Source organism: Silene latifolia, chromosome X (genome assembly GCF_048544455.1).
Source record: "Silene latifolia isolate original U9 population chromosome X, ASM4854445v1, whole genome shotgun sequence".
Taxonomy (NCBI): Eukaryota; Viridiplantae; Streptophyta; class Magnoliopsida; order Caryophyllales; family Caryophyllaceae; genus Silene; species Silene latifolia.
The window spans coordinates 153,524,678-153,542,544 of NC_133537.1; the positions used below are offsets into that span (position 1 = coordinate 153,524,678).

At 41.5% G+C, this 17,867-nt stretch overlaps 1 protein-coding gene and 1 non-coding gene across 2 annotated transcripts; one reads left to right on the top strand and one right to left on the bottom strand.

Annotated features, from left to right (window-relative positions):
• Window positions 1-11,165: 11,165 nt before the first annotated feature.
• LOC141624652 (small nucleolar RNA R71) lies at window positions 11,166-11,272 on the bottom strand. The gene has a single exon (XR_012534457.1). It is a non-coding gene; the product is annotated as a small nucleolar RNA R71 (small nucleolar RNA).
• A 3,392-nt stretch (window positions 11,273-14,664) lies between these two features.
• LOC141618603 (putative mitochondrial protein AtMg00860) lies at window positions 14,665-15,129 on the top strand. Its single transcript, XM_074435701.1, has one exon. The coding sequence runs from the start codon at window positions 14,665-14,667 to the stop codon at window positions 15,127-15,129; it is 465 nt and encodes a 154-aa protein (XP_074291802.1).
• Window positions 15,130-17,867: the final 2,738 nt, after the last annotated feature.

A 17,867-nucleotide genomic window follows, 5' to 3' on the forward strand; every position in this document is an offset into this window, starting at 1 on the left:
TTGGCAGTAATTAGAGTACATTCGGAGTCCGGGTCAAAAACCGTCTCCATTTTCTGATAGCTGTTAAAATCCCGAGTCGGAATGTTCTGGAATGTTCCGGATATTTCTATTCCATATTTCACAAATTTTATCTTTTGGCAAATAATATCCCGTAATATTCAAAAGATAATCGAATTATTTCCGTCCTACCATAACTCAAACGCGGAAATCTTTCTTCAGCAGGAGGAAACCTCCGGGAACAGACGCAAGAAGCAGTGTGCGCCTCTTCCAAGAGACGCAGTGGCTGCTGCGCCTCTTCCCAGGCCCTTCTTTGCATGATTTACGTATCTTTTTTATATCTTTCCGAGATTCACTTCCAAAGAGTCTCCGAAACCCTATTCCGTCGCATGATTAGTATAAATAGGAGCTTTCGTTCCTCATATTTCTCACGCGAGTGTCCGCCCTTCTCTTCTCCCTTTGCATTCTAGACTTCGTTCTTACTAATTGGCGCCTACGTGCTTGGACTTCCGACCACGTAAGCTCGGATCTTCCGGTACCAGACCTCTCCGTTGCATGACCGACCAATTTGACCAACTACACTCAATCAACTTAAATTAATCAATCGTTCTCCTCTTACGAGGGCACTCTTTCCTTGCATTCGCGTCGAGCATTCACTAGTCGATATCTTAGTTCTTCTCGTTCCGTCAACATGTAAGTCTGAGGGTGTAATCTCTCCTTTTATTTATTGTATTTTATTTATCGTATCACCATTGTAAGATTTATGTCGAAAACACCGTTAAAACCGATTTCTAAAACCGTGCTTTAAATCTCCTTTTTACGGATTTCCAGTAGACAGACGTCGAGAAAAGACGCAGCAACTGCTGCGCCTATTCGAAGGAGCGCGCATTCGCCGCGCTCTTCGTGAGGCTGCCGCAGTTCCTGCTTCTTTTCTTCTTCCTCCGTCCTCTGTAAATTCGTCTGTTATTTGATTCTTGTTTTCTTTTGTTTCGTTAATCCTTCATCATGATAGCATATAACTCACATGTATATTAATCATCATCATCATCATGCTTTAATCATCTTTAATCCGACTTAAATCCCTTATAAATCATATTTGCGGGTTTTCGTCATTAAATTCAAACCCGGATTTTAGAGGTTCAATTTGTTCATATTGAGTTTCTGGAATTCGTCATTGATATAGTTTTAATCTGTCTATTGTCATATTCGTCATTAATTCATCGTATCTAATGTTAGTTGATTGATTTCAATAGAGGACTCATTTATTAACATCGTTTCATCATATAATTAATCCGTTTAATTCCGTCTCATTCATGTTTTATTGCTTTTATGACCCATTCATATGATAAATAATCCATTAATCACTTTCATCCGAGTCAAATAATCCAATCAATCATTAAATTCACCAAATTGTATTAACGATTTGCAGTTCCGGCTTCACAGCCAGAACTCACCCTTGGAACAGACGCAAAGAATCGGCTGCGCCTCTTCCAGCAGGGCGCGATCTCCTTGCGCTGTTCCAGGATGATTTCTGTCCCTGAACTCCGTTTCTGCCTTGACCTAGTTTGTTTAGCTTACGTATTAATTAACTAATATTCGTAATATCACCTTCTGTTCTGTTCGTCTTTCTTTCTTTTATTCCTTTTTCTCAACTTATCCGTTTTAAAGGTATTTTCGACATAAATCGCCTATTCCAATGTAATTATTGTAATTTCCATTAATGTAATTTTCTTTTATTGTATTTCTTTTATCATTTGTATGCTTTCACATGTAATTGAACATTAAATCCTACTTCGACCCAATTGTTTGCTAAATTAATTGTCAACCGACTTAGTATTAAATTCTCACATGCTAGGATTAAAACAATGGATGTTGCATTGCATGCATATAGCCGACGATATATCAAGTATGAATAACTTCCCTAATCATTAGTAGAGGCCGCTATCGAGGCGGGCGGGATTAGGTGTTCGATCAAAAGAGCTTCCTAATACGTACCCTCACCCCTTACTCCAGATCTCCGTGAGCACCCGTGTTCATTGGCATCCACGAAAGTCATTCTAGACATAGAATGCTAAGGGTAACGATTGCTTAGTGTTCATGTCACTACTTTGTGTCTTGACATGACACGAGGTATTCGAACGGTTCCAATTTCCCATAAAAATTGGTGGCGACTCCATACAAAATGCAAACGCTTGTTTTCGATCCTCACCAAGCGCTCCCGTGGGCGGCCCGCTGTCCACAAGAAGCGGCGGTTATAACGGCGTAAAAAGGTGATTTGAAATGGTTGTAAAAACCGAGTTTGAAAATCGTCATTACGACTGCCTAGAAAGACGTGTTGAAATGGTTATAAAAACCGGGTTTGAAAATCGTCATTATGACGGCCTAGAAAGGCGTGTTGGAATGGTTATAAAAACCGAGTTTGAAAATCGTCATTACAACGGCCTAGAAAGACGTGTTGAATTGGTTATAAAAACCGGGTTTGAAAATTGTCATTACGACGGCCTAGAAAAGCGTGTTGAAAAGCAATGGTCGGCGAAAGACCGAGGTTTGAAACGGCCATTATAACGACGCAAAAAGGTTTTTTGGAAGTTTGAAAAATGACACGGAAGGACTTATAATCAAGTAGCACATAAGCACTCACAGTTCATTATATTATGCATAATGCTGACACGGGTTTTGGCTTAAAAGGGTGGATTGCACACCAAGCAATCAAACCCCGATTTGCGAGAGGGATACCAATCCAAACAAAATGTGTAAGGAGGGTGCCCTAGCCTCGTGCTCTAAAGTGATGAAAGCTCTTTGACGAAACAGAAAGGTGTAATGTCAATGATATGCTTGACTCAATCGGGATTCGAAACGCGGGGATGAGAAAACTCACGCCGACGAGACGAGCCAATTGGTCGAAAATGGTTAGGTTCTGGGCCCGGACAAGGAACCCGACCGTGACCGTAATATCAATTAATGCATTCCAACCAAGACCTCATTCGAGTCTCACCATCTAGGGATCAAAAATACACAAGTGTCCTAGTTCTCCCCTGCGGAGTCGCCAATCTGTGGACGTAGCCACCTGCACGCCCCAGCCGATCTGTGGGACATACAGCGATCTTTTGAAAGCCACGCTCGGCGGCGTAAAAAAATGCTTTTGACCGGATCGTTTTAGATCGGTCGGTTTCATCTCGACAAGGGTCTCGAAACGATTAGAGATGTTCGGAGTCGCCACCAAGCATTTGTGGGATGCTTGGAACCCGTTCGAATCCACTTTATACCTCGGTCAAACGAAGCACAAAGCAGTGTTTGACATAGGTACTAAAGATAAGGAATCGTCCCTCTTTAGCATCTTATCTCTAGAATGACTCTCGTACGCCCTGGATAAGGTCGTCCACTATCCAAAGTTTCTGAGAGGTGAAGGTACGTATTGGGAAGCCCTTTAATCAGACACCCAATCCCGCGCGGTAGCGGCCTCTACTTATCGATCTTGGTTGGTTGAAAGCAAAAGTTGATATAACGGTTTAAATGCATGAATGCGCATCCAATAATTTAAACCTAACATGTGAGAGTTTTCTAAGTTGGTTGATTTAATCCAAGTATCAAGTATAAGATATCGAGTTGGATTTACGGTTGATTTGCATGCAAGACGGAAATTAAACATCCATTTACCAAATTAGGTTTATGGCGCATAACGTGATCCATTTGTCTTAGTAAGGCATTTTGCAAATACGGTTTTTAAATGAGCAAATTAGTCGTCTGATCCGTCCTATATCCGGGTTAGCCAGAGTCCGGATCGTCCTAGACCATGCTGGAAAGGGAACAGACCCTGCACCAGACAGACAGATGAGGCACGAGCCTATTGACGATGTAAGGGAGTCTCCCCTGGTTTGAAAATAGGAAAAGAAATGGCCTGTTTAGGCACGGGTTAGTCAACAGTATAAGACGCATTCTGACCATTGAAAAACGTATATAAAACATATTGAAAATGGGTATTTGGACCCGTTTTGGTTTGGAAGGACCGTTTAGGCCGTATTTGTGTTGATTTGAGGAACGAGACTTGAATAATCATCATTGTTTTGATGATATTCGATGTCGGGTTCGACTTTATAAGTTTGACATGAATAGTTTTTAAAGTAATTATGAACTAATTGTTTTAAGTTCATTTGAATATAATTAGTCGATACTCATCATCATACTCGGGTTAAAATCCGACACGGTATGTAGAACCAAGGATGACTTTGTGTTGGTGACTAATACATTTATTTTGAAAATGTAAAGAAATGATGAAAGGCTTTAAAATACCTTACAAAATGTAAAGAAATGAAATGAAAGGTTTTAAAATACCTTTTAAATGTAGTTAACCAAATATCATCACCGAAACACGGATTAAACCGTCATGGTATTAATAACCAAGGGTGAAAATGTTTTATGGTTAAAACTTGTAGAAGAAAATAAAATGGGTTTGAAAATACTTGAAATGGTAACCGATTAAAAATATAAAAATGAAAAAAATAGAGGAAAATAGGAGACCAAACACTGATTGGACTTAAGGCTGGGCAGGCTGCTTTAGGCGCGAGCCTGTATGCTACGTAAGTAGCCTCTGCCTCAACCAAAAAGTCCGTTTTTGGCTCATTCTTCCCATGTTTTGGACCATGTTATGCAAGATTTAGCATGTTATAGTCATGAAACAAGTAAAGACACGATAAAAGAAGGAGTTTTACACCCTCATACTTACATGCTTGGTTTATGGCGAGAAACCGACGTAAGTGTATCAACTCGTTTGGTCGGAAAAGACTCGGTTTAAAACCATTTTAGTAAGTAAAAAGAGTGTTTTGTTAAGTTTAGTGATGGTGTAGTGGTCGAAATGGTCGGTCAAGTGATTTAATGCACGATGACGGTACCAAACAATGTGTAAGGCTTGTATTTACGATCGGTAGGTCGTAAATACGCGTCGGATTGTGACTTAGGAAGTTCTCAAATGGGGGCATTTGAGGGGTATTTATAGGAAAATGAGTGGTTGTGTGAGTTTTGAGCGACGTGGCCACCTGGGGTGCTCAAAGAGGCGCGAGCAATGTAGCACGTCTTCGAGGTGTCTTGTCACTTTCACACAAATGCAATCATGATTTGTTCTATCCTAGAATTTGTATGCACATGTTTGGTACTTGACCATACATGAATCCGGGAAATCTTAACATGGAAGCATTTGAATGGTTTGTTTTTTGTGTTTGACTCGGTTTGACTCGTTGTTGGAGTCGGGATTTGAATATTTGAGTCGGTTTTTGGTCCGGTGTCGGTTTTGACTCTAGTTATTGTCATTGCGACCCCGTCGTCATGCATTAAACACTCCAGGTACTTTTGAAAAGTTTTGAAATGTTTTATTTTTGAAATCGTTTTAAGTTTTCCGACGTAAAGTTGTACACGAACTGTCGATCAAACGCCGCGATTCCAAAGCATGTTGTAGTCCGATAATCATCGGGTGTTTGTTGGAGTCTCAGCAGATACTGGGTATCTACAGAACTCCTTCTACAAGATAATTTGCAAAATCGGTAAACCATGGTGTTGTGTGTCGCTCCAGTTGTGTGTGGATGGCCATTAGTATATCATCGGGAAAGGAATCATTAATTGGTGTATCTTCTCCATTGTTGTCAAACTGAATCCTTGACAAGTGATCCGCAACTACATTCTCGGCCCCTTTCTTGTCTCTTATCTCTAAGTCAAATTCTTGAAGCAACAATAACCACCTCAACAAGCGTGTTTTTGATTATTTCTTTGTCAAGAGGTGTCTAAGGGCACGGTGGTCCGAGAATACTATCACTTTGGATCCAAATAAGTAGGAGCGGAACTTGTCCAAAGCATACACTATAGCAAGAAGTTCCTTTTCCGTGGTATTATAGTTGACTTGTATAACATCAAGGGTTTTGCTTATATAGTATATGGCATGTAAAGCTTTCCCAATCCGTTGGCCTAGAATCGCGCCCACGGCATAGTTGCTTGCGTCACACATTATCTCGAAAGGCAACTCCCAATTTGACGGCTGTATAATCGTTGCCGAAATTAGAGCTTCTTTAATCCTATCAAGGGCCTCAACACACTCATGAGTAAATTGGAATTGGGCATCTTTAAGCAAGAGTTGAATAAGGTGTTTAGCAATTTTAGAAAAATCTTTTATGAATCAACGGTAAAACCCCGCGTGACCGAGAAAACTCCGCACCCCTTTGACATTCACGGGTGGCGACAATTTCTCTATCACCTCAACTTTAGCTTTATCGACCTCGATGCCCTTTTCCGAAATCAAATGACCCAAGATAAATGCCTTCTTTGACCATGAAGTGACACTTCTCCCAATTTAAAACAAGGCTAACATCCTCACACTTTTGCGAGAGAAGTGACAAATTATGCAAACATGACTCAAAATCTTTCCCATAGACACTAAAATCATCCATAAATACTTCCGTTATGGTTTCTATGTAGTCGAAAAAGACACTCATCATGCAACGTTGAAATGTGGCGGGAGCATTGCATAGCCCGAAGGGCATTCTCCTATAGGCAAAGGTACCATAGAGGCATGTGAAAGTGGTCTTGTGTGGGTCATCCGGGTGTATCGGGATTTGGAAGAATCCCGAATACCCGTCAAGGTAGCAAAAGAACTTATTAGAGGCTAGCCTCTCAAGCATTTGATCAATGATTGGGAGATGGAAATGACCTTTTCTTGTTGCGGAATTCAACTTACGATAATCAATACACATTCGCCAACCGGTGATCTTCCTTATGGGTATTAGCTTGTTCTTGTCATTTTTCACCACCGTGGTACCTCCTTTCTTGGGTACCACTTGGACAGGGCTAACCCACAAAGAATCTGATATAGGGTAAATAATTCCCGCATCAAGTAATTTCATAACCTCTGCTTTTACAATCTCTTGAATATGGGGATTTAGTCTCCTTTGGCCTTGAATAGTAGGCCTATGATCATCTTCTAAATGTATCCTATGCATGCAAAATTCGGGTCTTATTCCCTTAAGATCATCTAGACTATAACCTATAGCCTTTTCATGTTTCTTTAACACATTAAGTAAACTCTCTAATTGACATTCATCAAGTTTTTCATTGACAATCACGGGTTTGGTTTTAGACTCATCAAGGTAGGCATACTTCAAATTTGGGGGAAGGGGTTTTAAAGATGGGGTTTGTACCTCAATTTCTACCTTTAATGGTTCGTTGGGAACACTTTCAACCACCATTACACTTTCCACCCCCTTATTGCTTGTTCCACCTAGATGGATTGTGATGTCTTATTGAGAATGCCATCTATCCTCATGGATTGATCATAGGTGAGCTCTTTGTTGGCTAGAGCGGCTTCAAGGAGATATACTTCCAATGCCCAATGTTTATCTTTGGCCTCACTTGCTTCCAAGGCCTCCAATGCTTCCAAAGGGTCTTTGATGAGAGTAGAGCCCCATTGGTCCTCTACACAGCAATGTATAAGGTCCATCTTGCAATGTAAACTAAGAGAAAAAGGTGAGAAGTACCTTGAGGAAATGTTTTTCCCCAAGGCAAAGAAAGACGCAACTAAAAACAATGATTGGTAACAATTCAATTGAACACCGTCCACGGCAACGGTGCTATTTTGATGAGCGTGTTGTATATGCTCTCAAACAATATTTATAATCTCAACAAACTACTCTTAGTAGAGGGGCAAGTAGAGGTCGGATCCCAAGGGACAGGTATTGATTTAAGCTATCAAATGCAAGTAGCTATGTCTTTGTGTCACAATTTGGTTTGAGTTGAGAATGTAATCTAAACTACTTAACAAAGGAAATGTAAACAAATGGAAAGCAAGCAAGGCAAGTAAATGGGGATGTAAACAATTGATTAAAAACACTAAGGTGTCATGGGTTCATAGGGAAATAATGATGAGATAACATAAATAAGTTACGTAGATGCAAGCAATTATTGTTGTAATGGAATCGAGTTAGTTTATATCTTACAATTCCTAGGGAGACTTAGGTCTCGGGGCCGAGTTGATCAAAAGTTTACAACACCTATGACTCCATCGGCAAGAGTAAGTGAAGCCAATAAGGGGAAGACTACAAGTGAAGGATCCAAGGGAAAGGCTCCTCAAGAAGATCGTGAAGATATATTGGTTGAAGACCTTCCTTACGAAAGAGAGGTTGGTGAAGAAGCTAGAGAGGAAGCCCTCGTACAACCTTCTACTAAGGTAACAAGCAAAGCCACTTCATCCAAGGTATTCCCTAATTCTCAACTTGTCACTAACATCCCTTATCCCACAAGAGCTTTGAGGTCTAGAGAAAACTTCAAGTATACCAAATTTTACGAAATGCTAGAAAAACTTGAAGTAACTCTACCCTTCACCGAAGTAATATTGAACATGCCAACATACACCAAATTTTTAAAGGACATCTTAACAAAGAAAATAACCTTTGGTGACCAACAAATTGTGGCAATGGAAGAAGAGTGTAGTGCTCTTCTTCTCAACAAGATGCCACATAAACTTGGTGACCCGGGGAGCTTTTCAATTCCTCGTGTGGTTGTTGGTGCCCCAATATCAAAGGCTCTATGTGATTTGGGAGCAAGTGTGAGTGTTCTTCCTCTAAACGTTGCAATGAAAATTGGTATTCGCAATCTTGCCCCTATTAATATGACTCTCCAATTGGCGGATAGGTCCGTCAAACGCCCTTTAGGGGAACTTGAGGACATACCCGTCAAAGTTGGAAAGTATTTAATCCCGACCGACTTTGTTGTCCTTGATATCCTAAAGGATAGCCATACCCCCATAATCCTAGGTAGACCATTCTTGGATACCGGAGGAGTATTAATTGATGTGATAAATGGGTGGCTAACCTTCCGGATAGAAGGAGACAAAGTTGAATTTAATCTTCCAAATATTGTGAAAGGACCCAAAGTTGACCAAGCATAGACAATTAGAGTGATTGGTAAAGTGGTTGAATAGGTGGCTCGAGAAGAGTCGGAGATGGAAGAAGCCTTCCAAATCTCCCTTCATGATGAATAAATGGAGGAAGACCATGAGATAGATGATGAACTCTTGAAGAAAGTGGAGGGATTGCTCCCTCCAAAGGTACAACTCAAAATTCTTCCCTTCTCACTGAAGTATGCCTTTTTAGGTGAGGGAGAGACTTATCCGGTGATTATTAATGCTAATCTTAGTGAGGACCAAGAACAAAAAATATTAAAGTTTCTTAAAACTCACAAGGCCTCTTTAGGATATAGAATTGATGATATCAAAGGATTGAGTCCAAATTTGTGTATGCACTACATAAACCTTGAAGAGGGGAGCCGGCCATCGGTTGAGGGTCAACGTGGATTAAACCCTAAAATGGCCGAGGTAGTCAAGAACGAAGTCTTGAAACTACTTAAAGCGGGGATCATCTATGAAATCACCGATAGTAAATGGGTGAGCCCCGTCCATGTGGTTCCCAAAAAAGGTGGAGTAACCATGGTGGAGCAACCGGACAGAACTTGTGTGTCTACACTCCCGGTTACCGGGTGGCGTATGTGTATTGATTATCGGAAATTGAACTCCGCAACCCTTAAAGACCATTTCCCCATCCCTTTTATCGACCAAATGCTTGAAAGGTTGTCGGGGCACGCGTATTATTGTTTTTTAGATGGATATTCCGGGTTCTATCAAGTACCAATACACCCGGAAGACCAAGAAAAAACAACTTTCACGTTTCCCAATGGTGTTTATGCTTACGGAAGGATGTCGTTCGGGTTGTGTAATGCACCTTGTACCTCTTAAAGGTGCATGATGGCTATGTTTGCGGATTTTCTTGAAAAGTGCATAGAGGTTTTCATGGATGACTTTAGTGTCCATGGAGACTCATTTGATCATGGATTTGTAAATCTTTCTAACGTCTTGAGACTATGTGAGGAGCACAACTTAGTCCTCAATTGGGAAAAGTGCCACTTCATGGTGGAAGAACGAGTTGTGTTAGCCACATTGTCTCCAAGTGGGGGATTGAGGTTGATGGTGCTAAAGTTTTGGTCATATAAAACTTGTCACCTCCCACAAATGTGAAAGGGGTGAGGAGGTTTCTAGGACATGCCGGCTTTTATAGGCGGTTCATAAAAGATTTTTCAAAGATAGAAAAATCATTGACTTCACTCCTGCTCAAACACGTCCCTTTTGTATTTGATGATGTTTGCCCTGAGTGTTTTGATAGGTTGAAGCTTGCTCTCACTACGACTCACATTATTTGGGCTCCGGATTGGAGACTTCCCTTTGAGTTATGTGTGATGCTTTGGATTTCGCCGTGGGAGCGGTTCTTGGACAAGTAGTTGACAAGAAACACCATGTCATCTACTATTCGAGCAAGACCTTAGATCAAGCAACATGAAACTACTCAACTACGGAGAAAGAGATGCTAGCCATAGTTCATGCTATTGAGAAGTTTAGACAATACCTTGTGGGATCCACGGTGGTGGTTTACACCTACCACGCCGCCTTGAGACAATTGATGATCAAGAAGGATACAAAGCCTAGACTTTTGAGATGGGTTATATTGCTTCAAGAATTCGATCTAGAGATAAGGGACAAAGCCGGGGCCGAAAATGTGGTGGTCGATCATTTGTCAAGGCTTATAGTGGAAGACCATGGAATAGTTGATAAGAGTGGTCTAATTGATGAATGGTTAAGGCAAGATGCATTGATGGAAGTGAAAGTGAAGGTCCCAAGGTTTGCGGACTTGGCAAATTATGTAGTTAGTGGCTTCATTCCCGATGACATGGAGGCTAGGGAAAGAAGGAAGTTGAGGCATGATGCAAAGAGGTATTTTTGGGAAGATCCTCACTTATTCCGGAAGTGTGGGGATGGGATGTTCTGAAGATGTGTGTCTAGGAAAGAGGGCATGAAAATTTTGGATAGAGTGCATCCGGCTCAAGGTTGCTTAATTGGGAAGGATAGTTTCGGTGGGCATATTGATGAAGATGCTCATGCCCATCTAAGGAAGTTCAAAAACAATGTTGCCATGATGAAGCGGAATGGAGTGTCCGAAGACACATTGAGGTTGATTTTATTCCCATTTTCTCTAAGAGATAAAGCGGATCGTTGGTTGAATGTGCACCCTCCAAACACATTTACTACATGGGATGCCTTAGCCAAGGCGTTCTTAGCCAAGTATTATCCATCATCCAAGACTGCTATACTCCGAAATGAGATCCATACATTCCAACAAGAAGATGGGGAGTCCTTGGGTGAGGCATGGGATAGGTACCAAGATCTAATTGCTAGTTGTCCTCACCATGGAATTCCGGCTTGGTACGTTACCCAAACCTTCTTTCAAACTTTACTCCCAAGAACCAAGGAAATGGTGAAGGCCTCCGCGGGAGGGGGATTCGATCATTTAGGTGATGAAGAGGGCACGACTCTAATCAAGAAGATGGTGGACTCGGAGTCCAACTATGGTTCAAGGGGCAATATGCTAAGAAAGAATAGCTGGTACCCCAAAGAGAACTCTTCTAGTTCAAATGTCGAGACCAATGCCAAGCTTGACCTTCTCACCAAGAAACTTGAGCAAATGCAAAGAAGTCAAGTGAATCAAGCTAGTGCCTCTCATGGTCCACCTATGGAGGAGGTAATCCCAAGTTCTTCTTGTGAGTTATGTGGGGGAAATGGTCATACTTTCGATGTGTGTGCCAACACCAACTATAATATGGGGTATGAAGACAATATTCAAGATGTTAATGCCTTTCAAAGCTACAACAACAATGTGAGGCCACCACGACCACCCTAAAATAACCCAAATGTCTACAACCCAAACTCCAATTTCTATCATCCGGGTTTGAAGAATCACCCAAACTTTAGCTACAAGAGTACCCATGTTCAAAACCCACAACACATCCAACCACAATTGCTAAACACCAATCCGCCCGGATTTTCTCAACCTAAAGGTGGATACCCAAACCAAAAAAACAACTCCGGCAATCAAAACCAATGGCCAAGCAACAACCAACACAAAAATTATGGGAACTAATCTCAAGGGTACCAATATTTTGGGGGTAACCAAAACAACCAAGGTTTCTATCAAGCGAATCAAAGTAACCAAGCTAACCAAGGTTTGGCCAAAGGTTTGTTCAAGGCTTTCAAGAGCAAGGGCAAGGATCCAACTTCAACAATCAAGGTCCGAAGGGGAACTACCAATGGGGACACAACAACAACAACAACAACAACAACAACAACAACAACAACAACAACAACAACAACAACAACAACAACAACAACAACAACAACAACAACAACAACAACAACAACAACAACAACAACAACAACAACAACAACAACAACAACAACAACAACAACAACAACAACAACAACAACAACAACAACAACAACAACAACAACAACAACAACAACAACAACAACAACAACAACAACAACAACAACAACAACAACAACAACAACAACAACAACAACAACAACAACAACAACAACAACAACAACAACAACAACAACAACAACAACAACAACAACAACAACAACAACAACAACAACAACAACAACAACAACAACAACAACAACAACAACAACAACAACAACAACAACAACAACAACAACAACAACAATAATCAAGGTCCTAACACTAGAAATGATTATGGGTTCCCTTTACCCTTAACAAACCAACCACATCAAGAGCCATCCATGGAATCCCAATTTGGTGACTTGATGAAGGTGGTGAAGAATATGCAAATATCTCAACACCAAGACATGATGAAGTTCAAGAAAGACATGGAAGCTCGATTGGCATCTCATGCTCTTGCTAACCCTCAAAGACCGCCGGGTGGTTTCCTAGCCCAAGGTCAAAGCTCAAAAGACGCTTCCGCAAATCATCAAGCACATGCGGTAGTCTCAAGAAGTGGGGTTGAGCTTGAAGACTCATACAAGGATCTTGAAATTGAAGTGGATACGGATCCCAAAAGGAAGCGTTTGGTAATGAATGCTGGTGGGGAAAGCTCACCCATGACTCCATCGGCAAAGGTAAGTGAAGCCAATAAGGGGAAGACTACAAGTGAAGGATCCAAGGGAAAGGCTCCTCAAGAAGATCATGAGGATATATTGGTTGAAGACCTTCCTTACGAAAGGGAGGTTGGTGAAGAAGCTAGAGAAGAAGCCCTCGTACAACCTTCTACTAAGGTAACAAGCAAAGCCACTTCATCCAAGGTATTCCCTAATTCTCAACTTGTCACTAACATCCCTTATCCCACTAGAGCTTTGAGGTCTAGAGAAAACTTCAAGTATACAAAATTTTACGAAATGTTAGAAAAACATGAACTAACTCTACCCTTCGCCGAAGTAATATTGAACATGCCAACATACACCAAATTTTTAAAGGACATCTTGACAAAGAAAATAACCTTCGGTGACCAACAAACTGTGGCAATGGAAGAAGAGTGTAGTGCTCTTCTTCTCAAGAAGATGCCACATAAACTTGGTGACCCGGGGAGCTTTTCAATTCCTTGTGTGGTTGGTGGTGTCCCAATATCAAGGGCTCTATGTGATTTGGGAGCAAGTGTGAGTGTTCTTCCTCTAAAAGTTGCAATAAAAATTGGTATTCGTAATCTTGCCCCTATTACTATGACTCTTCAATTGGCGGATAGGTCCGTCAAGCGCCCTTTGGGGGAACTTGAGGACATACCCGTCAAAGTTGGAAAGTATTTAATCTCGACCGATTTGTAGTCCTTGACATCCTAAAGGATAGCCATACCCCCATCATCCTAGGTAGACCATTCTTAGCTACCGGAGGAGTGTTAATTAATGTGATAAATGGGCGGCTTACGTTCCGGATAGAAGGAGACAAAGTTGAATTTTATCTTCCAAATATTGTGAAAGGACCCAAAGTCGACCAAGCATGTACAATTGAAGTGATTGATGAAGTGGTTGAAGAGGTGGCTCGGGAAGAGTCGGAGATGGAAGAAGCCTTCCAAATCTCCCTTCATGATGAATAAATGGAGGAAGACCATAAGATAGATGATGAGCTCTTAAAGAAAGTGGAGGGATTGCTCCCTCCAAAGGTACAACTCAAAATCCTTCCCTCCTCACTTAAGTATGCCTTTTTAGGTGAGGGAGAGACTTATCCGGTGATTATTAATGCTAATCTTAGTGAGGACTAAGAAAAAAAACTCTTAAAGGTTCTTAAAACTCATAAGGCCTCTTTAGGATATAGCATTGATGATATCAAAGAATTGAGTCCAAATTTGTGTATGCACTGCATAAACCTTGAAGAGGGAAGCCGGCCATCGGTTGAGGGTCGACGTGGATTAAACCCTAAAATGACCGATAGTAAATGGGTGAGCCCCGTCCATGTGGTTACCAAAAAAGGTGGAGTGACCATGGTGGAGTAACCTTAAGGAACTTGTGTGCCTAGACGCCCGGTTACCGGGAGGCGTATGTGTATTGATTATCGGAAATTGAACTCCGCGACCCATAAAGACCATTTCCCTATCCCTTTTATCGACCAAATGCTTGAAAGGTTGTCGGGGCACGCGTATTATTGTTTTTTACATGGATATTCCGGGTTATTTCAAGCTCCAATACACCCAGAAGACCAAGAAAAAATAACTTTCACGTGTCCCAATGGTTTTTGTGCTTACCGAAGGATGCCGTTCGGGTTGTGTAATGCACCTTGTACCTCTTAAAGGTGCATGATGGCTATCTTTGCATATTTTCTTGAAAAGTGCATAGAGGTCTTCATGGATGACTTTAGTGTCCATGGAGACTCATTTGATCGTGGATTGGTAAATCTTTCTAACGTCTTGAGACGATGTGAGGAGCACAACTTAGTCCTCAATTGGAAAAAGTGCCACTTCATGGTGGAAGAAGGAGTTGTGCTTAGCCACATTGTCTCCAAGAGGGGGATTGAGGTTGATGGTGCTAAAGTTTCGGTCAAAGAAAACTTGTCACCTCCCACAAATGTGAAAAGGGTGAGGAGTTTTCTAGGACATGCCGGCTTTTATAGGCGGTTCATAAAAGATTTTTCAAAGATAGCAAAACCATTAACTTCACTCCTTCTCACAGATGTCCCTTTTGTATTTGATGATGTTTTCCCTGAATCTTTTGATAGGTTGAAGCTTGCTCTCACTACGACTCCAATTATTTGGGTTCCGGATTGAAGTCTTCCCTTTGAAGTTATGTGTGATGCTTTGGATTTCGCCGTGGGAGCGGTTCTTAGACAAGTAGTTGACAAGAAACACCATGTCATCTGCTATTCGAGCAAGACCTTAGATCAATCCTAATGAAACTACTCAACTACTGAGAAAGAGATGCTAGCCATAGTTCATGCTATTGAGAAGTTTAGGCAATACCTTGTGGGATCCACGGTGGTGGTTTACACCTACCACACCGCCTTGAGACAATTGATGATCAAGAAGGATGCAAAGCCTAGACTTTTGAGATGGGTTCTATTGCTTCAAGAATTTGATCTAGAGATAAGGGACAAGGCCGGGGCCGAAAATGTGGTGGCCGATCATTTGTCAAGGCTTATAGTGGAAGACCATGGAATAGTTTATAAGAGTGGTCTAATTTATGAATGGTTAAGGCAAGATGCATTGATGGAAGTGAAAGTGAAGGTCCCAAGGTTTGCGGACTTGGCAAATTATGTAGTTAGTGGCTTCATTCCCGATGACATGGAGGCTAGGGAAAGAAGGAAGTTGAGGCATGATGCAAAGAGGTATTTTAGGGAAGATCCTCACTTATTCCGGAAGTGTGGGGAAGGGATGTTCTGAAGATTTGTGTCTAGGGAAGAGGGCATGGAAATTGTGGATAGAGTGCATAATTCAGCCTATGGGGGACATTTGGCCACGTTAAGAACCATTGCTAAGGTCCTTCAAATTGGGTTTTGTTGGCCCTCAATGTTTAAAGACATACACTACTTGGTAAAATCTTGTGATGCTTGTCAACGAACCGGAAGCATTGGACAAAGCAATGAGATGCCCCTCAACAACATTCTTGAGATTGAGCTTTTTTATTGTTTGGGTATAGACTTCATGGGCCCATTTCCAAACTCTTGCAGAAATGAATATATCTTGGTGGTCGTGGACTATGTTTCAAAGTGCATTGAGGCGGTTGCAAAACCAACTAATGATTCCAAGGTTGTGATAAAATTGTTCAAAGGCACAATCTTTCCTTGGTTTGAAACCCCACGAGTAGTGATAAGTGATGGTGGCTCTAATTTCCGCAAAATCACATTCAAGACCTTGTTGGAGAACCACGGAGTACGACAGAAGACCGCCTTTGCCTACCACCCCCAAACGAGTGGGCTAGTAAAAGTCTCTAATCGTCAAATCAAAGCAATTCTTGAAAAGGTGACAAATAAGAGTAGGAAGGATTGGTCACTAAAATTACCGGATGTCTTGTGGACTCTTCAAACGGCATTCAAAACACCTTTAGGAACTACACCCTACAAGCTTGTCTACGGAAAAGCTTGTCATTTGCCCGTCGAATTGGAGTACAAGGCTTGGTGGGCTCTAAAGGAGATGAACTTTGATTTTGATGCGGCCGGTGAAATTAGGTTTCTTCAAATGAATGAGTTGGAAGAATTGAGATTGGAGGCCTACGAAAGCTCGAAAATTTACAAAGACCAAACTTATAAATGGCATGACGCCAAGATTGTCAAGAAGGATATCGGTGTGGGAGACTTTCTTCTCCTTTTCAATTCAAGAGTGAAAGTGTTCCCGGGCAAGCTTCGATCAAGGTGTGTAGACACCTCGTTTCTGCACCCCTCGCAAACCACCCGGTGATGATTGGGCCGCATGTTTGGTACGCGGAACGATTTGTGACAGTTCGTAAGATTATCGTCAAGTGATTGCTCAAATATTGATGTCTACCTCTTAAATGTCATCTACGCGCCGATACGGTCGTTTGTGATAATTAGAGTACATTTGGAGTCCAGGGTCAAAAACCGTCTTCATTTCCTAAAACCGTCAAATCCCGAGTCAAAGCAATGTGCTTGTCTACCTAAGGTTAGGATGTCATAAAATGTTGAGATTATATCTCATTTTGAGTCTCATGTCACTTCATTAGGCTAAACATAAAGTTTACATTACAAAATGTGCATTTCATTTAGCTAAAATGATAACCCGGCGTTTAGGCCCATTTTACGAGGTCATAACGAGTTTTTTGGGTCAGGCCTATTTCACAGAAAGTTCTAGATCTCTTTCTTAGCTTTCCAACGCCACCGAAATCACCTTAATCCGAGTCCTGTAGAGAAAGTTATGCCTAAAATACGACAGGCTGTCAAACGCGTTTTCTACGCGTGAGAGGAACCTACCCGGGAAAGGACGCAGCAAGTCCGCGCCTCTTCCAAGGGACGCGACACCTGCGGCGCCTTTTCCAGGGCTTTCTTTTGTCCAAGTTTCCGTGTTTTAACCTAAGTCGGTTATTTCCGGATCTTTCCTTCCGTATCCTAGTCTTACCATAATTCCGTCGCGTGATTAGTATAAATAGGAGCCTTCGTTCCTCATATTTCTCACGCGAGTGTCCGCCCTTCTCTTCTCCCTTTGCATTCTAGACTTCGTTCTTACTAATTGGCGCCTACGTGCTTGGACTTCCGACCACGTAAGCTCGGATCTTTCCGGGTACCAGCCTCTCCGTTGCATGACCGACCAATTTGACCAACTACACTCAATCAATCTTAATTAATCAATCGTTTTCCTCTTACGAGGGCACTCTCTCTTTGCATTCGCGTCGAGCATTCACTAGTCGATTCTTAGTTCATCTCGTTCCGTCAACATGTAAGTCTGAGGGTGTATAATCCTCTTTTATTTATTGTATTTTATTCATCATATCATTCATGTAAGATTTACGTCGAAAATACCTCATTAAAACCGATTTCTAAAACCGTCTTTAAAAC

Bases quoted from the DNA above. Each gene is read 5' to 3' on its own strand.
- LOC141618603 (XM_074435701.1), top strand. From the start codon at position 14,665: ATGGCTATCTTTGCATATTTTCTTGAAAAGTGCATAGAGGTCTTCATG.